Source organism: Mesocricetus auratus, unplaced genomic scaffold (assembly GCF_017639785.1).
Source record: "Mesocricetus auratus isolate SY011 unplaced genomic scaffold, BCM_Maur_2.0 Super-Scaffold_100037, whole genome shotgun sequence".
NCBI classification, from domain to species: Eukaryota; Metazoa; Chordata; class Mammalia; order Rodentia; family Cricetidae; genus Mesocricetus; species Mesocricetus auratus.
The window spans coordinates 6,858,831-6,884,482 of NW_024429215.1; the positions used below are offsets into that span (position 1 = coordinate 6,858,831).

At 45.8% G+C, this 25,652-nt stretch overlaps 2 protein-coding genes across 6 annotated transcripts; both read right to left on the reverse strand.

The window, feature by feature from the left end:
- Nucleotides 1-657: 657 nt before the first annotated feature.
- On the reverse strand, nucleotides 658-4,239 carry LOC110343534 (leukocyte-associated immunoglobulin-like receptor 2). Of its 2 annotated transcripts, XM_021235335.2 has the most exons (5): nucleotides 4,126-4,239; nucleotides 3,699-3,734; nucleotides 2,615-2,950; nucleotides 2,292-2,407; nucleotides 1,138-1,270 (listed from the first exon to the last, which is right to left on the reverse strand). In XM_021235335.2, exons 1-4 carry the CDS (start codon nucleotides 4,160-4,162, stop codon nucleotides 2,301-2,303), a joined length of 516 nt encoding a protein of 171 aa, XP_021090994.1. In that variant the 5' UTR covers nucleotides 4,163-4,239; the 3' UTR covers nucleotides 1,138-1,270; nucleotides 2,292-2,300. The 2 variants fall into 2 exon arrangements, with proteins under 2 accessions (XP_021090993.1, XP_021090994.1); XM_021235334.2 differs by lacking the exon at nucleotides 2,292-2,407 and having other exon boundaries at nucleotides 658-1,270.
- A 5,498-nt stretch (nucleotides 4,240-9,737) lies between these two features.
- On the reverse strand, nucleotides 9,738-24,392 carry LOC101822614 (leukocyte-associated immunoglobulin-like receptor 1). Of its 4 annotated transcripts, XM_013123705.3 has the most exons (9): nucleotides 24,242-24,392; nucleotides 21,132-21,167; nucleotides 16,675-16,986; nucleotides 14,344-14,409; nucleotides 10,887-11,006; nucleotides 10,750-10,792; nucleotides 10,625-10,662; nucleotides 10,407-10,456; nucleotides 9,738-10,021 (listed from the first exon to the last, which is right to left on the reverse strand). In XM_013123705.3, the coding sequence occupies exons 1-9, from the start codon at nucleotides 24,273-24,275 to the stop codon at nucleotides 9,875-9,877; spliced, it is 846 nt and encodes a 281-aa protein (XP_012979159.2). In that variant the 5' UTR covers nucleotides 24,276-24,392; the 3' UTR covers nucleotides 9,738-9,874. The 4 variants fall into 4 exon arrangements, with proteins under 4 accessions (XP_012979159.2, XP_021090991.2, XP_021090990.2 ...); XM_021235332.2 differs by lacking the exon at nucleotides 21,132-21,167 and having other exon boundaries at nucleotides 24,242-24,367; XM_021235331.2 differs by lacking the exons at nucleotides 21,132-21,167; nucleotides 24,242-24,392 and adding an exon at nucleotides 21,036-21,126.
- Between the last annotated feature and the right edge of the window lie 1,260 nt (nucleotides 24,393-25,652).

The following is a 25,652-nucleotide window of genomic DNA, read 5'->3' on the forward strand; positions in this document are numbered from 1 at the left end:
GGGCTTGGGCAGTCTATGGTGTCTCTGTCAGTGGAGCCAGTATTTATCCCTACTGCACAAATGGGTTTTTTGGAACACATTTCCTAAGGAATGATACTTTCCCAGTCAAGATACATGGGGGAGAGCCTCAGTCCTGCCCCCAAATGATGTGACAGACTTTGATGATCCCCCATGGGAGGCCTCTCCCTCTCTGAGGAGTGGATGGGGGATGGGATGGGGAGATGATGGAAGGAGTGGGAGGATGGGAGGGAGAGGGATCTGGGATTAGTATGTAAAATAAGATTTTTTAACTTAAATTTCAGAATTAATTTAAAACAATAAAAAATAGGCCGGGTGTTGGTGGTGTATGCCTTTAATCCCAGCAATCGAGAGGCCGAGGCAACCTGATCTACAGAGCATGTTCCAGGACAGCCTCCAAACCAATACAGAGAAATCCTGTCTCCAAAAACCAAAAAAAATTAGAATAAATTATAAATAAATGAAATAAATAAATAATAAAAAATTGTCTGGTGTCATTGTTTTTAATGGCATTGCATAAATATACCACATTTTCTTTATCCATTCTTAGGTTTGGGAGTCATCTAGATTGTTTCCAGATTCTGGCTATTATGAATAATGCTTCTATGAATATAGTTGAGCAAGTGTCCTTGTGGTATGATTGAGCATCCTTTGAGTATATGCCCAAGAGTGATATAGCTGGGTCTTGAAAATAATTGATTCCCAATTTTCTGTGAAACTATCACATTGCTTTCCAAAGTGGTTGCGCAAGTTTGCACTCCCACCTACAATGGAGGAGTCAAGCAGACATTTTTTAAGTAAAATATATATTACATGAAACTGACTTTGTCTTTAAGGGCCAGCATAATGGGAAGCTAATGGATAGAAAACTCCAGACAGCAAGACAGATCCAGGAAGGGGGTGCAGGGAGGCACCCTTGTTGTGAAAATATATGTTTAAGCAAATCCTGAAGACAAACGTCTGACTCTAAATAGAGAACTGGATGTGTCATCACCACTCCCTGATGATAACTGGAGAATATTCTCTGGAAGCAGAGTTTAGATCCATGGAGCTCATGGGCCAATATGAGCCCTTGAACACCACGATGAAACTCAATCCCGTTGGTTGTGTCCACTTGTAGTTCTGGAGCTGTCTGTAGACTTTCGCTGGTTGTGCCAAGCTTCTCCAATGATTGCCCCCAGGACTACCAAGACTACCCCAGCCAGGGCCATTCGGACAACATTCCACACCTCGTAGCTCTGGAGGGTGGGGGCTGAAAAGGAAAAGACAAGCGTAGTTATACAGAGAGTATTGTGAGAATTTGAACCTAGCATTACTCTTCTTTTTCTCCCCATCCTCAGCCACCTTTTATTTACATCCCCTCTCTCCTCAAACTAAATTTGAGTGGTATTAATAATAGACTAAATAAAACATTTATTTAGTCGTTCTCAAAAATAATGTCTGAGAAGGAAAGTTAAGATTTGAATCTACCCAGATTAGGGCACAAGCAGATCCAGAGTGGACACCACTGAACTCATCACATGACGAGGAGACAGAGGTAGTAATGACAGTTTGAGAATTAGGGGTGTGATGGGAGTCAGCCTGGCCTCTCCCTTGTCTGGTGACACTTTTCTACTCTGAGGCAGAATCCTCTAAATGGTCTGTGACATTGATATCTACTTCCCTGATGAGTACACACACATTTATTTATAGCTTCATGGTCTTCATAGGGGTGATCATATTTTAAAATCTTGCTAGAAATAAATACAGATACATAAATACATAGATACATAAAGCCTGCAAACCCGGGCTTAGTAGAGAGGAAAAATAATAGCAGAAAGGCAAGTTCTTCCTATTTCTACCTACAATGGTGCATCTACCCTTTCTGTGTAGTTTTAATTACAGGTGGCCCATCTAGAACCAATAAGTGGAGAGACCTCTAGCATATGGATGGCACACTTCCTCTTCCCATTTGGCAACACTTCCGCAACCTAATCAGCCCTTTTCTAAGGACACCCGTGGATGAGGGAGTCTTCTTAGATGGACACAGAGTCAGGAAGCACAGGATGGTAGCCTTACCTAGAGAGCCACTGTCTCACATGGCTATTTTCTGGATAAACTGGATGGATGCCCTAAGGCCTGGGTGGTGGGGTCAACCTTAAGCACACAGGATGTCTGGAGCACAGCAGTGGAAGAGAACTGGTGAAAATATTTTTAAGCCAATAATAACTCTATCCCTTCCTGATGGGCCAGACTTTTGGAGATGACCACATATGGGGAAAGGACCATCTCACCCTTAAGATTCAAAGTATTATCCAGTTCGGCTCAAGGGCCATCCTTGGACCATGGGACATGCTCAGTGGGAAGAGACCACACCAGAAATCACATATTACCAGGTCTTCTACAGGCTCTGATTCAATGGAAAAGAAAGGATAGTGTCATGCCAGTGAAGAGTAAAGTATTCCACTGAGGAGAATCAGTGTCCCCTACCATGTCTGAACCCCAGTCCCCACCCAGCTAGAAAAGGTAGTTGTATACTACTAAGGCCAGGATAGAACTGAGTCATGACAGTCAAGACAGTGAATAAAGCTAGAGCTTGAGAGGTCTGGGAACAAACCTGAGGTCATGTCTGAGACTGGAGGAGAGGCCTCGGTGATGTCCTCACGAATGACCTTCAGTTCCAGGGTCTCGCTTCGTGGGGACCAGGAGTTCCTTATATTATAAAGACAACTATAGTGCCCAGCGGTGTCTTTACTCACTGTACCAAGGTAGAACCTAGCTGCTGTCTTAGAAGAAGAGGAGTTTATCACATCTATGATTCTGAGATGTTCCTTCTCCAGGCGGAACCGCTCAAACCCCACAGGGCTCCTGCATGCGATGACAACCGATATCCCTCTAGGTAGCGCATGTGCATGGCCCGGTACAGCAAAGATGGAGGGTCTGGGTAGATGCCCTAGGAGGGAGCAGAGTGGGACTCTGTGTACAGGATGGGGACATTTTTCTCCTTTTTTGTAAAGGGTGGGAAGGAAATAACACAAGACCCACATCCTCCACCACGTCTGCATCCCACTTCCCATTTTTAGTCCAACCCTGGTTAGCTGGTGATGACATTTAGGAAGTCCCAGAGTCACACTGTGCAACTGTATCATCCTCTCCATGCTAAAGAGACGGAGCTTTGCTGGAGGAGACATTAAAGAACTCATAAACACCTTTGCTCTCTGTCAACTATGCAAACACGTGAAGGTTGGAACTGCAGTGACCTTGGACATTAAAAGATGAGTTTAATGTGAGTGGCCAAGAGAAAAGACTGGGAAGAAAGAGGAAAGCTATGTCTCTGGGTACCTGCTGGTGCTGTTGCAGGATTTCTGTTGAAGCTTTGGCTTTTGGAGGAAGGTGACTGGCAGGGAAAGTGGACTAAGGAGAGAACACTCACGGCCAAGTTAGATTCTGGTTTTTAATAAATGATGGTTACCAACAGAGAGAATTAAAGAAGATGCTTTGTTATCTAACACAAAGACCAGGATGAAAAATCAGATATGTACAGATGAGAAACCTGCAAAGTTTAGGGTATGTTGGATGAACAAACTAATGTGTGATAGCCTACAGCTTAAAGTGGGCTACAATCCTTCCTCAATCAACACAAATCCCATCTAGTGCAGCCATTAATGAGGAAGCATTAGAATCCCATGGCTATGACTCACCATCCTGCGTGCGAGTTGTCTGGCTCAGGGAGAATACTGAAAGAGAAATCCCAGTGAGAAAAACATCCACTGCTCAGGTTCCTTCAGCTGAGGTCATGGGTTAGGGAATAAGGGTGACTTGAAACCTCCAAACTCTCTAATCAGTGTTGCCTCTCAATGAGGCAGTCTCCTCCTCTGTGGTAGAGTCTCGACAAGGCCCAGGGGACCTCACAGCCAACCCCACTGGACCCACTTTGCCCCCAATTTTTATGACACACTGGTGATTTCAGGTGTCCTCTTGGTTAACTCAAGACATTAGACTGTGTGTGCCAGTGGGGCTGAATGCCCATCAGATATTTGTCACTCCTGCGTGACAGAGTGAATGGATCTTAGACCTGTGTCTCCCACCCTTCCTGTTTCTCTAGTCTATCTTCATTCACATACTCACTGAAGACCACGATGGAGATGGAAAGCAATGGGAACATGGTCCAGTGTCTCAGCCTGCTGTGTCTGCCCTGTGGTAGGAGAACAGACTCTTCAGTAAGACAGAGTGAGCGTACAGGGCTATATATCACAGGAAGGGAAGTGCTGCGAACCAGACCCCATTTGAACTTCCCCAAGTGAGTTACAAAAATTCTTTGTTTCATATATTGATGTATTGCCCAAGTAGTCTAAAAACAAGGTGTTAAACTTACATATAGCTGACTTGACATAGCTGGATACATGCACACATAGTATATAAATGATGCCTTGTCACAAAAAAACCAATATCTAATATACTGACGGATGATAAATTAAGAAAGGACTAGTAATGAATGAGTGATGAATCAAAGAGAGGAATGATGAATGGATAGGTGAATAATGTATACATGTATGAATGAATGGATGCATGTATGCATGAATGGGTATGTTGATGGATTGATTTGAGGGTGATAGCATGGATAAGTGGATTGAGAGGTGTGTGGATGGGCAAATGGAAGATTATTGGTGCATTTAGGTTTGGATGGATGGATGGATATTTGGGTGGATGAATTGATTGATGGGTGGATGGATGAATGGATGCTAGTCACATAAGCAGGATGGAATAGGGACAAAAACCTTCCTGGCGAAACTCTAAAAAAAAACTCATACTTATCAGGTGACACATTTTTCTCTCTATCATGCAAAGAGAAAGCTATTCATTTTACTTATGGTTGAATATACTATCATACCTATCATATTAAGTGAAAGAAGTCAGAAAGACAATTATCACATGCTTTTACTTACTTATGTAATCAAGAAAAATATTTAAAATCATTTGTATTATCAGGGATAAATAGATGGGAGAGGGAATATTGGGAGCACTGAGGTGAATATGATAAAAGTGTGTTATGTGTGGATGAAAGTGTTATAACAAACCCCATTATTTGTGCAATTAATAGATTACAATTAAATGTATTCTTTTATCTAACACACTTGCATATCACAGGGGTATTGCACACATTGAGAACTCATTCCTGGATTATATTCTGTTCTCTAAATTGAGGTCCCCCTGGGTCAACTACCTAGCCCTCCATCCTTCCTACTCCTTTAACCAACAATAGATGGTCTAGAGACCCAAATGCATTGACACGCTACTGGGAATGTGCTGATGGGAAGAGCTTTTTGGATTGTCCAATCTAAAAACACCCAGATAGATCTGATGTAGTGTGGCTTCAGTGTGCACATCAGGGTGACCTTGCAGCCTCATCCCCAAGAACTTCCAGTCTCCCATAAGCCCCTCCTTTTTCTGTTCTGAGAGACCTCGCCTGCTGTCTCCCACGGTCCTCATGTCCAAGATGCCTGAGGTCTCACAGTTGTCACTAAGATATGAGGTCTTCTTCCACTGGGTCTCTGGGGTCTTGCACAGGATCTCTGTCCAATGGTCTCCTGTCCCTTCTTTCTCGTTTTCCTCAAGCCTGGAGAAACTTCTCAGTGGGTGAAGCGTCACTTGTTCCAGAGTTACAGGGGTCTAGGAGCATCTGCTCCTGCCTAGGTAAACAGATGTTGCCTCTCATTCAAGGAACCCAGTAGTGCTCTCTGGAGATCTTCCCCTACATGTCTGCAGGGAACTGGGTAGTGGGGCTTCATCTGAGAGCTACTCTTCCCCTGCCTACTCTAACTCCACCAAGATGCTCTAGCCTGGTATCGCCTGCATAGGGCACTCCGGGGAGAGTACCAGGAATGTCCTCTCTGGATTTTTCTTTTTGGTCTGAGACAGGGTCTCACTGTGTAGACCAGGCTGGCCTTTAACTCACAGGGATCAGCCTGCCTCTGTCTTCCAAGTGTGAGCTACCACATGCCCAGCTGTGATGAAATCTTATTCCTCTGGACTGTAAACTCGAACTTTCTTCTGTAAGTTGCTTTTGGTACTGACGTTTTATCAGAGCAACCGAAAAGTAACTACTACACAACATGGCAATATATTCTTGGATCTGAAGAATTAATGTCACAAAAATTTCAATTCTCCCTAAGTAAAAATATAAATTGAACATAACCTATTTTTTTCCATCTTCCCGACAACTCTTCATTCATCCTAGTAACGTCAGAAGCTGCGGGGTCACACAGTATACCCTCTTATCCAATCAGCCCCACCCACAAAATGTTCGTTGTAGTGAGTCATTGATTTGGTGCAAGGCCTCTGGCTCACAATCATCACTGGATCCTCACCGAAATTCTTCTTGGATGTCCTGCCGTTTCTTCGTGGAGATCCTGTAGCATCATGGTCCTTGGAAACCAACATGGCCACAGGATGTAGCTTAACCCAGGGTATCTGTGTGGCCTTTAGTGGCACCATGGGCCATGGACATTACAGACTCTGGCTGTGTTAGGACCACGGGCCTAGACGTAATCCCCTGCAGCAGTCCAAAAACAGATACCACCCTGACCCCAGGTAGAGGTACTGTCCTCTCAGATCAGCATGGCCTCTGCAGCAGAGTCACACCTGTATTTTTAAACAGTGTTTCTTCACATTCATGGCTAGTATCCTAGTTTCATTTCTGTTCTTTTATTTAACTATTTTTCCTTTCACTGATATTTACTTACTTAGTATTTATTCATGAAGCACAGTACATAGTGATAACTATTTTTAATTGTGCATTAGATTTATTCATTTTGTTTTATTTGTGACTATTTTGCCTGCACGTAGTGTATATGCACTGCCCTGTGCATGCTAGGTGCCTGCAAAAATCAATTAAGAGTGTCACATCTTCTGGAACTGGAGTTAGAGATGGTTGTGAGCCACCATGTGGATGCTAAGAATCAAACCCATGTCCTTTACAAGAGCAGCCAGTAATCTTAACATCTGAGCCATCTCCCAGTTCAGGTTATGACAATCTTGTGTGTGTGTGAGTGTGTGTGTGTGTGTGTGTGTGTGTGTGTGTGTGTGTGTGTGTGTGTGTGTGTAGTTCTGCCACTCTGGATCCTATCAAATTGACGCCATCCAAATTTCCCTTCAGGAGAGGATTTCTAGCAGGGCTCTTTGTGGGTAAAGGGTGTTTACTTTAGCACAAGCACGCTGGAAACCGGTTTCTTTTGCTGTTGCTGCTGTCCTAGCTTCATTTCTCGTGTTTTCTTTCAGCCCAGTGTGTGTTCTGAAGATGCACGACCAAGATAACACACTCTCACCCCCTAGTGGTCCTCTGACTATTTAACTTTTCTCTTCTTTTCTGTTTTTTTTTTTTTTTACAAAATAAAATATAACAAGATAAAACAAAAGCCCATCACATCTAGGTTGGACAATGCAGACCAACAGAAGAGAAAGAGCCCAAGAGAAGGCCCGAGAATCAAAGACCCGCTTGTTTTCACACTCGGGAGACCAATAGAAACATTAAACGGAAAGCCTCAATTAACATTATAATTATAGATTGGGTGGGAGGTTGGGGGACCTGGGGGGAAAGGGAGGGGGAGGGGGAAGTGAGGAAGCTGGGATTGACATGTAAAACAAGCTTGTTTCTAACTTAAATATAAAGTACTGCAATTATAGACCTCTGCAGGCCCTGTGCATTCTGCTTCAGTATCTGTAAGTTCATATGACTGGATTTTTTTTCTTTTTTGATTAGCATTTTAATTTATTTTTGAAATTTTCACAGCTGTGAGAATTTGGGTCTTCTCTGCCTCTCCAATGCCTCTCTCCAGCTCCCCAGGGCTCTACCATTTTTTTTTTTTGCTTTGTATCACTCCATGCTTCATGTCTTTTGGGGGGTTGGGCTGTGGTTTTAAGACAGGGTCTCACTGTGTGGCCCTGGCTGGCCTGGAACACACTATGTGGACCAGGATGGCCTAAAACTCACAGAGATCAGCCTGCCTCTGCCTCCTAAATTACCAAGAGGAAAGGTGTATGCCACTGTGCCCTGCAATGCCCTCTTTTTAAATTATTGTTGTTGGAATGTGAGATGAACTCTCACCCTGAACTCTTGGGGAAGGGTCTAGGCCCTGCCCTGGATGAAATGACAGTCTATGGACACCCCCATGGAGGTCCTCACCCTCCCTGGGGAAATGAGGGCATAATGGGGGAGTTGGGGGGAGAGCATGGGAGGAGGGGAGGGAAAGGGAGAGGGACCTGGAACTGACTTGTGAACCAACCGTGTTTCTAATCTAAATTTAAACTTAAAAATAGAAAAAATTAATAATAAAAAATTATTGTTGTTGGTTGCTGTTGTTGTTAATAGCTCTGGGAGTCTACTTAGCACTGGCCATATGTGCATCGGTATGGAAGCATTGATGCTAACCCTGTGTCGGGGCAGAGACACGGAAAAGTAGCATCTAACAGTGATTCGGTGTCCTCCTGCTCTGTGTGCACGAGTACACTCGTGTGTGTGTGTGTGTGTGTGTGTGTGTGTGTGTGTGTGTGTGTGAGTCTGCCTGTGTGTAAGTGTGTGTAGACAGAACAGCTCTGCCCACCACCCTCAGCCTTCCCTCTCCTTTGACTCCTCCTTCCTCTTCTGTCCCTGATCAACACACTCCAGTAAGAAACACTGACCCATGAGACAGACCGCAGACTGACAGCTGGGAAACCAGCATAGAACCGAACCAGGACCCCTGAACCTGGGTGTCAGTTAAGAGGCCAGGGAAGTCTGTGGGGTCTCTGGCAATGGAACCAGCATTTATTCCTACTGCACGAATGGACTTTGGGAGCCCATTCCTCATGGAGGGATACTCTATTAGGCTAGATACATGGGGGAGGGCCTAGGTCCTGTCCCAAATGAGGTGTCAGACTTTGATGATCCCTCATGGAAGGCCTCACCCTCCCTGGGGAGTGGATGGGGGTGGGATGGGCGGTTGGTGGGGGCCATGGGAGGAGGGGACGGAGAGGACATTGGGATTGGTATGTAAAATAAGGTTGTTTTTAATTTAAATAAAATTTTATTTAAAAAATAAAAACAAGAAACACTGACGAAAGTTCAGTCATCCGTGCGCGTGTTCAGGGCATCCAGTGGGAGGTGGCAGCTGTGCTGAGTATTTGTGCTGATAGCTATGCACACAACATCACACCAAGCCCTGATGGTCCTCACTTGAGTATGCACAGTTTTAGTCAACTACACGTACATTTTAAAGAAAAAGAAACCATTAGAACCTTTTGTAGCCCTCATTTTCCCACTCATCTCTACACAGCAGTAAAGACAGAACTTGGGTCCTTAGAGGCTATGTGTCTAAGACCCACCCAGGTTATAGATACCCCGTCTTCAAAATTACCCATGATGCACCCATGAGGCCTGATGCAGAGAAGCAGCTTAGCTTTCAATAGCACGAGTACAACCCAGTCAGAGTCGCCAGGGAGAGATCCAAGGAAGTCTTCAGGGTTTCGCTGGGCTCATTGCAGAGGTGAGGGTATAGAGGCAGCTGGAAAGTTCTAGTGCTGTTCTCCAAATATCTAGGCTGTGGGAGGGTCTGTAGAATAGCTAACAGGCTGTAGCTAACAAGCTGTAACTCTGTCTCTGGAAATAGCTAGGTGGTTGTAACTGCGGCTCTTACTGCAACATGGTCTTTCCAAGGACTGATACTACCATCTACACAATACAACTCCTAGATGAGGAACAGGGGCCTCCAGGGGTCTGGTTTCTGTCTCAAGCAGAACTGTCTGGCTTGCTTTCCACACCAGGGTGATCCCAAAAGGAGCCCTTGAATGGCTGTCGGGCTTTTCCAACAGTGATTGTGCGTGTCTCCAAGTGTGCCCAGGCTCAGCGTCTGATGATAGCTGCGTATGTGCTGGACTCGGGCGTGGTATCTCTGCTCTGTGGGGACATAGCTCCAGCTGTCCTCTGTGTGAGGGCATGATGGTCCAGATGGGCATATGTCACCTCCTGAAGGCCTCCTGCAACAGGGATCTGAGAGAGAGAGGCCCAGGAGAGTTAGGGTGGCTGTGGGGGGAGGGGTTGTGAGGAGTGGGAAGCTATCCACAGCAGCTGTATTATAGTCATGTTATCCTGTGATTTCCCCACCCCAATGGTTTTTTTTGGTTGGAATAAGTAGTTTCTACACACTCGTGTCTTGGATGCTCTCTCTTGGGAAAGCCAGCCGCTGTGGAGAGCTCCCCTGTCTATCGCCGTTAGAATGTGTCACTCAGGACAAGGTGACAGCATCTGTAGTCAACACTTTTTGAATTCTTCTGGACCAACGTTCCTTATCCAAGGGACTGAAACCATGTTACTAAGCTGCTACATTTGGGAGCATTTTGTTAGTTAGCACTAGATGACAAATACAAAGACCTACCTGGGTTTCTGACCTTCTGTCCTCAGGAAGCCTGTCATCTGTGACTATGTCTATAGAGAAGACATAGGATAAGTTCTCTTTGGTGGACACTCAAAGACAATGTGACCACATTATATCCCACCCCACCTGGAACCCTTTACAACGTTCCTAGATGTTTTCCTTGCCCGTTGCTTCCCAGTGGACTGGGCAACCCCTTCCTTACCCCTCATATTCCTCACCTGGTGTACTCTCCAGGCCATTAGTAACTAGGCTGAGTCTGAGGGGGAAGGATAAGATGAACATTAGAGACTGATTGGAGGCAAAAGACTGGGCAAGGGTATGGGAGTCATTCCAGGAGTCTCACCTCTTTTGTGGCCTCTGCTGCTGCTTCTTGCTGTTTGTGAGCCCTAGGAAGAGTTAGCAGTCCATGTTTAGGAGGGAGGTCTTGTTTCCAGTACTCCCAACAGCCTACCAAAGCCAACTCTTGCCACAGACACCTACCCTGCTTTTTTTGCCGATGGCTATGGAAGCAGAAGAGAAGGAGGAGGAGAAGACAAAGGAGGAAGATCACAGAGACGCCAGTGAGTATATAAACGCCATTGGTCTTCAGCCAAGATGTGTCTAGGGAAGATGGTAACCAGGTTATCAGAAGCATACATTCATTGAGTACCCACTACACAGCGCACGGATGCTAGGTGGTATTCATGGATGTGAGAATATGTAAAATTTCACATGCATAGTAGCCTTGGAACATTTAATCATTATCTTCATGTTACCCATCAAGAGTGTTGACCTACTTTGTGCTCTGGAACACACTAGCCGCCGGCAGAGCCATTTAAGGACTCAGCCGTCATATGTAGCTAATGACATCCACCCTTGTTCTCACAGACAAGAGCACTGACTTCGTGATTGGAGTCATGTAGGACAGTATTGTCTGCCACACTCTGCAGAGCTTTGCCAAGACTGATTTCCTCAACAAACTCCCACTTGGGTACCCACTGAGGTCAAGAACAACCATCTCTATGTGTTCCTCAGGGTAGCCACTGACAGGAAGGAGCACAGTGTGCAGGGGACTCTGCCTGCTAAGCTCGCTTAGATAACATCTTGTTCACAAAAGGACACAATGGGCTACCAACGATGCATTTCTCTGAGCACAGGTTGTCACGCGACCACATGGCCTATGGACATATGTCCCAGAAGAAAAGGACCCTTCTTTTTTTTTAAAATACTAATCCCATTTCCCCCTCCTCCTACTCTTGCCACCTTCCCCTCAGTGTACCCCTCTTTTTGTTCCTCAGAGAGGGTACAGCCTCCCATGGGAGTCAATGAAGTGAGGTCAATTTTGTATGGAAAAACAAAAGATCCAGGATAGGCAAAACAACCTTACTCAACAAAGCAACATCGGGAGGCATCACCATCCCCGACCTCAAGCTCTATTATAGAGCTGTAGTCCTGAAAACAGTTTGGTGTTGGCACAAAAATAGACAGGTAGACTAATGGAATCGAATTGAACACCCTGATATTAACCCACACACGTACGAACATCTGATCTTTGACAAAGAAGCTAAAAATATACAATGGAATAAAGAAAGCATCTTCAACAAATGGTGCTGGCATAACTGGAGACTGGCATGTAGAAGAATGTGGATCGATCCATGTTTATCGCCATGCACAAAACTTAAGTCCAAATGGATCAAAGACCTCAACATAAATCCAGCCACACTGAACCTCTTAGAAGAGAAAGTGGGTAGTACCCTTGATTGAATTGGTACAGGAGACAGCTTCCTGAACATAACACCACTAGCACAGACAGTGAGATCAACAATTAATAAATGGGACCTCCTGAAACTGAGAGGCTTATATAAGGCAAAGGATTCAGTCAGCAAGACAAAAAGGCAGCCCACAGAACGGAAAAAAAATATTCACTAACCCCACATCTGACAGAGGGCTGATCTCCAAAATTTACAAAGAACTCAAGAAGCAAGTCTCTAAAACACCAAAGGATCCAATTAAAAAGAGGAGTCTAAAACGGCTGAGAGGCACTTGAGAAAGTGCTCAACATCCTTAGCCATCTGGGAAATGCAAATCAAAACAACACTGAGATGCCATCTTACTCCTGTCAGAATGGCTAAAATCAAAAACACCAATGACAATTTATGCTGGAGAGGATGTGGTGAAAGGGGGACACTCCTCCACTGCTGGTGGGAGTGCCAACTTGTACAGCCATTTTGGAAATCAGTATGGAGATTCCTCAGAAAAATGGGAATAAACCTACCACAAGACCCAGCAACTCCACTCTGAGGCATATATCTAAAAGATGCCCATTCATACAACAAGGATGTCTGTTCCACTATGTTCATAGCAGCATTATTTGTAATAGCCAGAACCTGGAAGCAACCTAGATGCCCCTCAACTGAAGAGTGGATAGAGAAAATGTGGTACATTTACACAATGGAGTACTATTCAGCAGAAAAAAAAACAATGGAATCCTGAAATTTGCAGGCAAATAGATGGCACTAGAAGAAACCATCCTGAGCCAGGTAACCCAGTCACAAAAAGAGAAACATGGCATGTACTCTCTTATATATGGCTTTTAGACATAGACCTGGGGAGTGCCAGCCTACAATCCCATGGCCAGAGAGTCTGGGAGACAGAACCTTCATTCAGTGGCTGATGGAAGCAGAGGCAAACTCCCACAGCTAAACACTGAGCTGAACTCAAGAAAGCCAGTGACAGAGAGGGAGGATTGATGACCAAAGGGGTTAGGACTGGGCTGGTTTAACCCCAGAAACAGCCGACCTGACAAGGGTTAACTCTTGAATCCCAGGCATCAGCCTGGGAATCCAGCATGGGACTGATCAAGACCCCCTGAATGTGGGTGTCAGTGAGGAGGCCTAGGTAATCTATTGAGCCTTGGGTAGTAGATCAATATTTATCCTGGGTATACAAATGGACTTTGGGCTCCCATCCAACAATGAGAAATGCACTCCTACCCTGGACTCTTGGTGGAGGGTCTAGGCCCTGCCCTGGATGAAATGACAGACTATGGACACCCCCATGGAGGACTTCACCCTCCCTGGGGAAATGAGGGGATACTGGGGGTTTGGTGGGAGGGCACAGGAGGAGGGGAGGGAAAGGGAGAGGGACCTGGAATTGACATGTGAAGCAACCTTGTTTCTAATTTAAATTTAAAAATAAAATAGATTTAAAAAAAAAAAGAAATGGGCTCCAAAAACCAGTTCAAGCATTAGGGATAGGTCCTGGCCCCACTGCCAGTGCCCTACAAACTGTCCAAGTCACTCACTGTCACCCACATTCAGGAGGTCTAGTTCCATCTTATGCAGGTTCCCCGGGTGTCAGTCCAGAGTTAGTGAGCTCCCACTCGCTCGGGTCAGCTGTTTCTGTGGGTTTCCCCATCACGGCCTTGACCCATTTGCTCACATCTTTGCTCCTCCCTCTCTGTCTGGATTCGGGGAGCTCGGTCCAGTGGTTAGCTATGGATCTCTGCCTCTGCTTCCATCAGTTACTGGATGAAGGTTCTGTTCTGACAATTACAGTAGTCCTCAATCTAATTACATGGGAAGGCCAGTTCAGACGCCCGCTCCACTGTTGCTTAGAGTTTTATCTGGGATCATTGCTGTGTATTCCTGGGATTTTCATAGTGCCAGGTTTCTTGCTAATCCCTTAGTGGCTCCCTTTATCAAGGTAATTTTTCCCTGCTCTCCCTCTTTGTCCTTCCCCGATTCAACCTTTCCATCTCCTCATGTTCACCTCCCCACCCCCCTTCTCTCTCCCCTCCCGCCTCCCTGAGAAGATCTTGTTTGTTTCCCATTCCGAGGCGGATCCACGTGTGTCTCTCTTGGGGCCCTCCTTGTCTCCCAGCTTCTCTGGGGTTGTGGCCTGTAGGCTGGTAATGCTTTGCATTGCGTCTAATATCCAATTGTGAGTGAGTACACACCATGCTTGTCTTTGTAGGTCCAGGTTTCCTCACTCGGGGTGGTTTTTCCCAGTTTTGTTGATTTGCCTGTGAATTTCAAGATGCAAAAGACCATTCTTAAGTGACACGTGGCTGTACGTTCCATGCGACATGAATAAGCACAGCTAAGGTTCTGTGGGTGTGGGGTCTAGAGTGAGGACCATAGTTCAGATCCCCGGAACCCACAGCAAAAGTCAAGTGGACGTGATAGGCAGCCTGTAATCCCAGTGCTTGCAAGCTAGAGACAGGAATCCGCTGAGAAATCTGGCTAGTCGGACTACCTGCAACAGTGAGCCCTGGGGTCAGAGATGGCGCCTCATCGCTGAAGGTGGAGAACACTCCAATAAGACATTCAGCATCAGTCGTGGACCTACACACACATACATGTGTGTGTATACATGAGGCTGCACCCACATGAATGTCAACACACATGAGAACACACACTACACAACATCTATCCCCATAGCAAAAAGTCAGAAAGCAAATATGAAATAAAATAGTATGTTGCTTTCCATCACAAATTAATATATAACTTGTATATGCTATCTTTCAAACATACAAATTACACATTGCTATCCTAATAAATGTGTGCCTGTATGTGTGTTATAGTAATAAATATCTGCTAAGCTGTATATTGCAAATACGAAATGCCATGTGGTACTATTTAAAATGGAGCAACATGCACTATACTTATTTGTAACGGTATATTGTTACATCAACAATTATATTTTAATTATAAGGTAATTATATAATTCAATATAAATTTAATTTTAGACCTGAGATTTTAGTGTATTTCTGTGATTCGCCTAATTATCTCTCCATTATGCCATTTATTTCTCTCCTCCCACCGTGAGTGTCCAGTTTGACTCATCCTCGGACCGGTGCATTTAAAATGAGGGAATAGTTGTTTAAAAAGTAAAAAACAGGATGGTGGTTCAGTATGTTTAGCTAGGAAACGCATCATGACGTGTCCCGCCACAATGGCACAGAAACGGACTCCGCCCAGAACACCAGCTTGCTACCCTCTATCTTCCCACTGTCCGAGTCCCTGTCCACCACTCCACCTGCCAGAACTCACAGCTTAGCCTCACAGCAACACAGCCTAGGTCAGACAGCTCGCAGTGACTCAGAACCACATCCTCTCCCTACAGCGTTGTGGCCATGGTGGCACAGCCCAGTAGCTTGAGACACAAGGAATGAAAAAAAAAAACAACTCCTTCCGCATCCATCAGCGTCCCAGACTAGCTAACTTTCGCAGGCCACACGCTTCCCGTGGCCCCTTCCTCTCAGGGATCCCTCTGTCTTTGTCAGGCAGGACACTGAAAGAGTCCCCCAATGTCACTTGCAAGGAGGGACCCAACAGGCTCGATCGCACAGAGTAATGGGAGCAGTGAGGCTCACACCACAAGAGGGCAGCATAGTGCTGCGCAAACGGAGGCCTGGGGCGTGGCTGCGGGGACCGCTTCTGATGCCCAGTCTTCAGAACTTGGCATCCTTGACCAAGAACGTTAATTCTCTCCATATTTGAGCCACAACACCAGCAATGAAGCAGAGCTTATGAGGAGAGCTACGTAGAGCCCTTCTCCATCCTAGGTATGGATCCAAAAGGAATGGTTTGCCCATCACTCAGCCCCAGGCCATGAGGGAGACATGGAATGACAGGACAAGAGAAACAGGAAACATAGCAGAGTCCCTCCTCAATCCCTCCTGTAGAATACTGGTCCTTCCTTCCGCTCGCCCTGTCACTCGCTCGCTTGGCCGCACACGGTAAACACTGAGACGCTCCTAGGAAGACGTGGGAAGACATGGAGATGGACTAGAACTTCTTTTAGTACCCTGACTCCAGTACAACCCGGGGCCTGACCGCATGCAGACTATATGAAAGCACTCCCAAAAGAATAGCCCAGGCCTGCCCACCAGCCCTCCCTGGACCGTATGACCTGCTTGGTGAGATGGTACCACGCCCGAGGAGATACATTCCTGCAGCCACCACAGGCTCGGACTCAATGGAAGGACAGGATAAATCACCATGCCAGGTGAAAAAAATCGTTCATTCCCTGAAAGGAGTCTACACCCACCATTGCTAGAGCTCAGTCCCTATCCAGTAATCAGGAATAACTCAGTGTCCTGTCGTTTAGACTGTACCCAGGTCATCCATGGGGTCTGGTAAGACTGAAGTTCTAGAAATCTGGGGTTTTGGGGCCAAGGGGACATGAGCTGAGGTAGGTGGGGGAAAGGAACCTTGGATTTAGGGAACTGCAGGGGAATTTAAGGGAGGGGATCGCAGCTAGGTTTAGGGAGCTCAGAACAAACCTGGGTCAGGAGCCTGGGTGACATATTCTCTCGTTACCATCAGCTCCAGGGCCTCACTGCGTGGGGACCAGGTGGACTCTTTCTCATAGATACAGGTATAGCTCCCAGCAAAGCTGTCATCCACTGGGCCAAGGCGGAATCGAGCCTCTGTCAGAGAATCGGGGGTGCTCGTCTCATCCATGACTTTCCAGTTTTTCTTCTCCAGGCGGAATATGTCATACCCACTAGAGCTTGAGCACACAAAGATTACAAAATGCCCTTGGGGGACAGTAAGGCCTGGTTCAGCGGAGATGGAAGGAATCTCCAGAAACCCTAGGAGAGAGCAGAGCAGGAATCTCAGTGTACACAGGCAGGACACCATCACAACACTAAACCAATTTAGGGGTGCATTCTATATTATCACCAAGTTTAGAGTTCTCCAGACATGATCAAAGTGCAGCTCCATGACATCCTCACTTTCTGTGTGCATTTGAATTCCCGTCACATGACACCAAGGAACCTAAGCCTAAGCACATCTTCGGTCTAGCAAAGAATCATCCAAGGAAAGCTCAGAACATGCCAGGCTGGACATGTCTGTTACAGAGCCCACTGTCTCTCTGGGAACTGCCTCATTCCAGGGACCTCTGCACTTACTACCTCTATCTCCACCTTCTGTCCAGTCTGTTATTGCGGCTTTAAAAGCCCACCTGCTTCAAGCTGTCTGAATGTAGGAGTGTTCCCATAAATCACAGATAAGTATACTTATGTCAAGAAACAAACTTAAGACACTCACGTTTACTGTGTTCAAGGCGATAGCTTAGTATACCTTGTAAAACAGCTGGTCCAAGCTAATCAATGTGGATAAACTCACAAACTTACCTTTTTGTGAGAATAGCATTCATCGCCCCACCCCTTTAGCAATTTCCAAGTTTACAAATGCATAGTTGCTAGCCGTGCTGCATAATTGACCTCCTGCCCTTAGCCATGCATAAGTGAAATTTTCTGCCCTTAGACCAAGATTTCCTAATCTTCTCTCCTTCCTTCACTCATTCTTTCAACCATTTTTAATATCATAGTCATCATTTTGGGGTTGTTTTCTACGTTTCCATGGCTTCACTTATACAAGGAACACAATTTCTTCCATTTGAAGCTAAAGCATGGGAGGGAATACAGAGGGAGAAAGAATAAACTGTCCAGTCCCATGACACAAAGACTTCAGGGAAGGTGTGAGGGGGAGCAGAGGAATCTCCAGTGACAGGTGAGATCAGAGGTGTCCTCCCTGAAATGACAGGGGAGAGATACTTGCTCGGAGGCCCAAAAGACAGGAGGAAACGCCCTGCACCTAGCAGAATAAAACATGGATGAAACACTGTGTAAAATGCCACTCAGAGAACACAGGCAGACCCTCTGTCACACAAGGAGAAGTATTTCAAGAGCTCAGCCAAAGATTGTTAACACAGCACCTCGTGTCCACGGGAGTCACTGAGAGCTGAGTTTGAGTGTCATCTGAAGCCGGGCGTCGGTGGCACACGCCTTTAATTCCAGCACTCGGGAGGCAGAGGCAGGTGGATCTCTGTGAGTTTGAGGCCAGCCTGGTCTACCAAGTGAGTTCCAGGACAACCTCCAAAACAATACAGAGAAACCCTGTCTCAAAAAAAAAACAAAACAAAACAAAAAAAACAAGTGTCACATGAAAAGGGAAATGTGTGGGAGAAATCATATGCTAATTGGCTTGATTTGGTCACTCTCTAATATCTACTCATTTCCAACTGTGAAGTCAGACATGGTAAACACATGCAATCTTTGCCATTTTAAAAATTAAACTGGAATTAATCCTGTGAGATAATGCAGAGAGTGTGGGGGCAGTGGGTGCAGTGTTTAAGGAAAGGGGAAGAATGTTGAGGACCTAGAGACAGACAAGCCTGACAGGACAAGGAGATTGATTGTGACAGTGACCGGGCTGTGACATCCGTCACCCCATTGATCCCCAGGGCTGATGGCTGATCTGGCTGGCTAGGGGGCTGTCCCCTTCCTCCCTCCTCCCTCCTCCCTCCTCCCTCCTCCCTCCTCTCTCCTCCCCCCTCCCTCCTCCCTCCATGTGCATCCCTTCCGGAGCTGCTGCTCCTCCCCAGTAGAGGAGGACCTGTCTTTGGTCAAGAGTATATGAGTAGTTGCTCTGCGCTGCTCAAACCTCCAAACAAAGCTCTCAAGGACAAAGGGATCAGGAAGCGGGAGGCAGAAGTCACCAGCTCCGAGAAGCACATTGATCTGACTCTGTGTCAAAACAAACTATGGAGGCTGAGTCACGTCCCACCTCAGGTTCAGCCTGACTTGCTCATCCAGCGTTCTAGCCTCTGACTGGCAAATGGGGCTCTCCACCCTCAGGGAAGAAGTTTCTTTTCACAGCACCTGGAGACCATTACAGCAAACCTCCACTGGTCAAAACGCAGAAAACAACTGGTAATGAGGGTCTGTTCCCAATGGACACATCTACAACACATTTCCGTAACTAAGGTTCGGGGAACATCACAGAAGAGGGAACAAGAATACTGTAAGAGCCAGAAGACAAGGACATCTCCAGTGAGAGTGTATCTTACCAATAGGACTGGGGAGCTATACCCATGATACCTCAACAATATGGCTGCCTAAACATGTTCTGAGCAAAGACAACATCAGCTGACATCCCAACTTGGATGAGGGAAATCTCACAGGACCCCATGCCTTGATGAAGAGCTAAAAGTGTTTAGTGACTGCTGAGAGAGGGAGGATTAGTATTCCCCAGGGATGAGCCCCTTAGCTGGTTTCCAATACCAAGTCATCATCTGTGAAAGCACATGTATGCATGCATGTATGTATGCATGTATCACTAACCACCACACAGCAAGTTGTATTTATGTATTTATTTGAATATATGTAACAATACTAAATAAAAAGAGGCCGTGCATTTGAGAGGGATCATGGAAAGCAGGGACATAGAGGGAGTTGGAGGGACTATAGAGAGGGGAGAAACAGTGTAACTATATTTTAATCAAAAAATAGTTTTGAAAAATTGCAGAGAAAGGTGGTGGGTGATGCCCAGTTCACAGGGCCGGAAAAGGCTCTGTTTAAAGGAACATGTGAAGTCTCTGGGATAACACATAAATAAAATCTTCCAAGTATAAGGATGATATCTGTGGTTCTTCTTGGCAAGGAACAATCTCCATGGTGTCAAAAAGGGTGATAGGATGTATACAAGGATGATGTATACACGCAGAGCAGACACGAGGGAAGGAGCTGAGGAAGACGTTAGCAGACTTTTATGCAACAGGGAGAGAGACCTGTGGCTGTGTGTGGGGTTGCACGCATGTAATGCTGACACTTAGAAGGCGGAAGCAGGCATATATCTCTGTGTTCTACGACAGCCTGCTCTACAGAGTGAGTTCCGGACCAGTCACAGGTACACAGTGAGAATCTGTCTCAAAACAAACAAACTAATTAAATGAACAGACTTACAAAGTTAGTAGGAGGAGTCAACAGGACCTGGTGACACATTGTACATAGGAAGATAGACAGGTGAGATCAAGTGTGGCTTCTCATGCTCTGTGGTGGAGACTGTCAAGGCCTTGCTAAGGGGATCCTAAGAGAGATCTGGGTTACGGGCAGACATCACTCAGCTGTAGGCTTGGCCATGCTGGATAGAACTGTCTTTGCAGACAGCCTGTCATAGAGTTATCTCATCCCCCACCTTCTTCCCAGCATGATTCAGGGTAGAGAAGAGAGAGAATCGATACAGCTGTCAGTCGGTAGATGAATAGAGTAAAAAAAAAAAATATATGGCCCACAAACACATTAGAGTACCGGTCATCCTTCAGAGAGGAAATGCTGCTGTTGGTGGCAACGAGAATGAATATGAGGATGTTAAATGAAATAAGCCATTCACAGAATGACATACTACAGGATCTCACTTATATATGGAATGCAAAGGCATTGGCCCCAGAAACAAACAGAATGAGAGAAGAATGGTTGGTTGCCTGAGTCTAGAGAGAAGGTGGATGCAGACAGAGAAGATGGTCATCAAAGATCTGAAATTCCATTTAGACAGGAGAAATGCATTTCTCGAGCTCTACCATGCATGACAGTTTCTTTAAAAATTCCCACAACGGCAGATGTGTAACACTCTCACCAACAACAAAAAAAATGATGATTGTCAAAGATGACAGACATGAGACATAGCCTAATTTAATCATAGTGTTGTGTAAACACACCTCAAAACAGTGAATTACATCCAATAAATATATACTGGTACTATTTGTCAATTAAAAACATTTTTAACCAAGAAAACAAAGGAAGACAGGTAGGAAAGGGAAGAGAGGTGAAGGCTGAATATTTGGTAGGAATATTACAGGGAATATTGAAGGGTCTCCTCCAGGCCGCCCAGGTGCACACGATCCTCTCCAAAGACACCCACGGGTGCAGAAGCATCCAAAGACTTGACTCACCTTCCTTGGTGTTAACTGTCTGTCCCAGGCACAGCACTGAAAGAGAAGACCCAGTGAGAAAGACGCTCAACACATGGTTTGCTTACAGATGAGAATCTGGGAAGGAGGAGACATAGGTGGGGACATCCAGCCTCCCATGATCACCCAACCATCCCTCCTCCCCATTAGTGTCAGAGTACAGTCCTCCTTCTACCTCTGAAAGAACTCTGGAACTAACCCCAAGGCCAGAGGCAGAGACACAGACTCAAATCCCAGCTTACTCAACTGGGTCATACATTCAAGTATTACTTGGGCTACAATGTGAGCTTGAAGACAGACCAGGTCTCAAAACCAAAAGTAAAATGGAGTTAATTCAGAGTCTAGCCCAATCGTTATCAGAGAGGCTTCCTCTAGCAGATGACAGAGCAAATACAGAGACCCACCGCCAAACATTAGGTGGAGCTTGGAGAGCCGAGAGGGAGGGGAATAGGAAACACTGTAGGAGCCAGAGGGGTTCAGGACACCAGGAGAACATGGCCCACACTAAGCAGGGTTCATAGAGCCTCACAGAGACTGAAGCAGCAATCTCAGAACCTGCATGGGTCTGCACTATGGCCTCTGCGTGTATGTTATGGTTGTTCATCTGGGAGGTTTTGTGGGACTCCTCACAGGGGACGCAGGTGTACCTCTAACTCTTTTGTCTACCCTTGGGGCTTATTCTTTCTACTGGATTGCCTCGTTCAGCCTTGATATGAGGGTTTGTTCCTAGTCTTATTGCATCTTGCTATGGCATACTAGACTGATATCTCCTGTGAGAACTGCTCTTTTCAAAGGGATGCTGGAGGAGCAGTGGATGTGGGGGATACAGAAGGAGGATGGAGGAACGGGGCAGGTGGGGGCGATGGAGGAAGGGGAAACTGCTGTCGGGATTTATTATATGAGAGAAGCATGAATAAAAATGGAAAAAAGTAAAATGAGCACTGGAATGGAGTGGGGAGGGTTCAGAAAGTCCCCACTCCTAAGATGAGGATCTGTTTACAGTTTATGGCTTCCGGGAAAGGGAGAATTTTCTCTAAGGGTGTGATCCATGGTAGGCTAACCAGGCTCCAGCAGATGGACCCATTCCCTTGAGTATACAGACAGCACAAATTATATTCACTGGATTATTTTTTAAAAGGGAGATGCAAAATAGGGGGAGGGAGGGGTGTGTACTGAATTACAGGCAAAAAATGGGGATGAATATGATCAAAACATATGGCATGCATCTATGAAATTTTCAAAAAGATAACAAAAAACGCATTTGTCAGTGTGCCTGTGGCTCGATGCACCCCTCCCTCATCTGAGAAGCTTCTATTTGCAGTCGACAGAGATTAACACGGAGACCCATAAATGATCAAGGTATAGAGAATACCAGACTACAGAATGCTCAGCCTTAAAGCGAACATACCTACCATACATCTCCTCCTCCCAAGACTCAGACATCATTTAGGAAGAGGGGATGGGAAATCATAAAAGCCAGAGGCAGCAGATGGATTCAGGGACCACAGTGTACCCTGAACACAGCAGGGCAGCTGCTATGAACTCACAGCACCTGTGACAGCACGCACAAGACCCGTGCAAGCCCAACCAGACAAAATACCGGAAATGAATGGAAGTTTAGGCACATACTTCTTGCTGTAGCCTTGGAGCTAATGGTAATTGCCAGCTACTGGAAGAGGGAGAGTCAGTTTTAGTTAAGAGTGTAGCCCCAGTGGATGAAATCCACAGAAACAGCTGACCTGAGCAAGGGGGAGATCTTGGACCCCAGACTGATACCTGAGGGGCCTACATGGGACTGATCCAGACCCCCTAAATTTGGGTGTCAGTGAGGAGGCCTTGGCAATCTATGGGGCCTTGGTATTTATCCCTGTCATCCAAATGGACTTTGGGAGCCCATTCCACATGGAGGGATGCTCTCTCAGCCTGGACACATGGGGGAGGGCCTAGGCCCTGCCCCTGATGATATGACAGACTTTGGAGATACCCTATGAAGGGCCTCGCCCTCCCTGGAGAGTGAAGTGGGGATTGGGTGGGGGTTGAGGGAGGCTGGTGGGGGCAGGAGAGGAGGGGAGGGAGACAGAGCTGGGATTGACATGTGAAGCAAGCTTGTTTCTAATTTAAATTTAAAAAAAAGAGTGTAGTCCCGGGTATGGGGGTGTAGTGGGGCAAACTTTTATCTCAGCATTTGTGAGGCAGGTGAAGCTTTATGAGTGAGATCCAGCCTGGTCTACATAGTGGGTTCAGGACAGTCAGAGCTACATAGTAAGACACTGCCTCTAAAATAACCAATGATAATAATAATACAATTAAATTCAAAGGTGTAGCCCCTGTTAAATCAACCTTGCTCCAGTGCTAGACTGCACACAAGAATATTTGGGAAGCACTAATTGGTCTTAAATTGCTTTTTTTTTTAATGGACACAAAGGAGCCAGGCGGTTGTGACACACACCTTTAATCCCAGCACTTGGGAGGCAGAAACAAGTGGAGCTCTGTGTGTTCAAACCCAGCCCTGTCTACAAAGAAGAGTTCCAGCACAGTCCGGACTGTTACACAGAGAAGCCTTGTCTCAAGAAAACCAAAATAATTAAATAAGATAAAAAATGAAAATGGACACAAAGTTGAGTGTGTCTGGAAGAAGGCAGACCTTGGAAGAGTTGGGAGAGTCATTTAGGAAACCCTCAAAGAACTAATAAAAGCTCTTTAAAAAGAAAATAGTCTCTGAACAAAGGTATTCACACGTAGCATCTGTGATGCTAAAACATAAAAGGAGGGCTTGCATTTACGGAACACTGTGGTAGTGTGCTTACCTAACATGCATTCAGCCTTAGCTCAACCTCCAACACTGGGAAAAAGAAATGTCCCCAAGTCATCATCCCCGTCCAAACGGGCTCTTCCTAGCTCATTTTAAGGCTGAATTTGCCCACTTGCCCCATCCCTGTTTCTAGCAATAAGTCTCCAGGGAGGAGATGGTGTGGAGGGACTCTGCCCACAAGGTCTCCAGAATCTGCTTGTCTGCCTTCAGGCCTGAGTGGGGAATAGAACCCCCTCCCCCAGATCACCTGCCCCATCCCTCCATTTCTCCTAGGACTCACCGACGGCCAGCACGGTGGCAAGACAAAGTGACATGATTCAGGCTCCAGCGGCCGGAGCAGGTCTGGACCTGAAGCCCTGCAGCCGACACAATAGGCAGGATGTGTGGACTGAGGCTGGTCACACGGTTTCTGTATCAGCTTCCTCACATGAAGAGGAAGAGGTTTCTCCCCCTGGCTTTCTACTCTTTCCCCTAGTCACCAACTCTTTGAGAAGGGATAAGATTCTGAGAATCACATCAGACCTCTGAGTTCAGGTACAAGCAAGCTGTTACTCAGCATGTTTGTCTTGCTGTGAGTACGTGAGACACAGAGGTATAAGACTTCACACGTCAGTCCTTATTGTAGGAACAAATGGCCATCCATCCTTGGGCAAGGCATTTCAACACCCAAAACTCACATTTCATAATGTTTAAAATGAGAATCATAAAGTCTCCCCTAAATGTTTGATGTTATGATCTTTGCAAGAGCCAAAGCATATATTTTACATATTAAGTGTGTCCTGCTATGGCAATGACTTTTGCTATTACATAATACTGATGTGTGTGCCTGTGTGTGTGTCCCAGTGTGAGTAGCAGTCAGAGGACAACTTGCTGAAGTTGGTTCTTTTCCTCTACCATGTAGGCCCTAGGGATTGAACTCAGGTCTTTAGGCTTCACAGCAAACACCTTTGCCCACTGAGCCATCTCACTGACGCATACGACATTTTTAAGATTTATTTTTATTGTATGTACACTGGTGTCTCACTTGTCTGTGTGAGGATGCCGGAGCCACTGGAACTGGAGTTGCAGGCACTTGTTAACTGCCAGACGGATGTTAGGAATTGAACCTGGAACCTCTAGAAGTGCTCTTAACCACTGAGCCATCTCTCCAGCCACAGATGATACTTTTAAAAGATAACATATGCTGTTGGGAGTGGAGAAATTGCATCTTTTTTCATACTGTTAACAGGAACCCAGGGTCCCAGCTGTTAGGAGAAAAAGCTGCCTCTGAATGGGTTAGTCAGAATCATTTTGGGGGGAACCTGCGGGCCTCCTTCCATTCCGCTAGTGGAAAAAATATATAAATCAGAGGGAAGAGAGCTCTTCCTCTTTGGAAATAGCATGGAGATTTCACAAAATAAGAAATTAAAAATAGAACCCATGTAACAGGATGAAATATGTATGGAAATGAGATGTCAGCACTCACGTAACCATTGCAACACCATTCACAAGAGCTATGATGGAGAAATAATTCCAAAGAAGTATGAAAAAACATGGTGTGTATGCACAGTGGAATGGAGAAGATAATGGTGATGTCAAATGAAAAATTCACAAGGCTGGACCTTCAAAAAGATGGCTTGACCTAGTGAAACAAACAACCCCAGACGGGGCGGGCTCCGCACTGTTTCCTCATAAGTGGTGTGGTAAGTGGA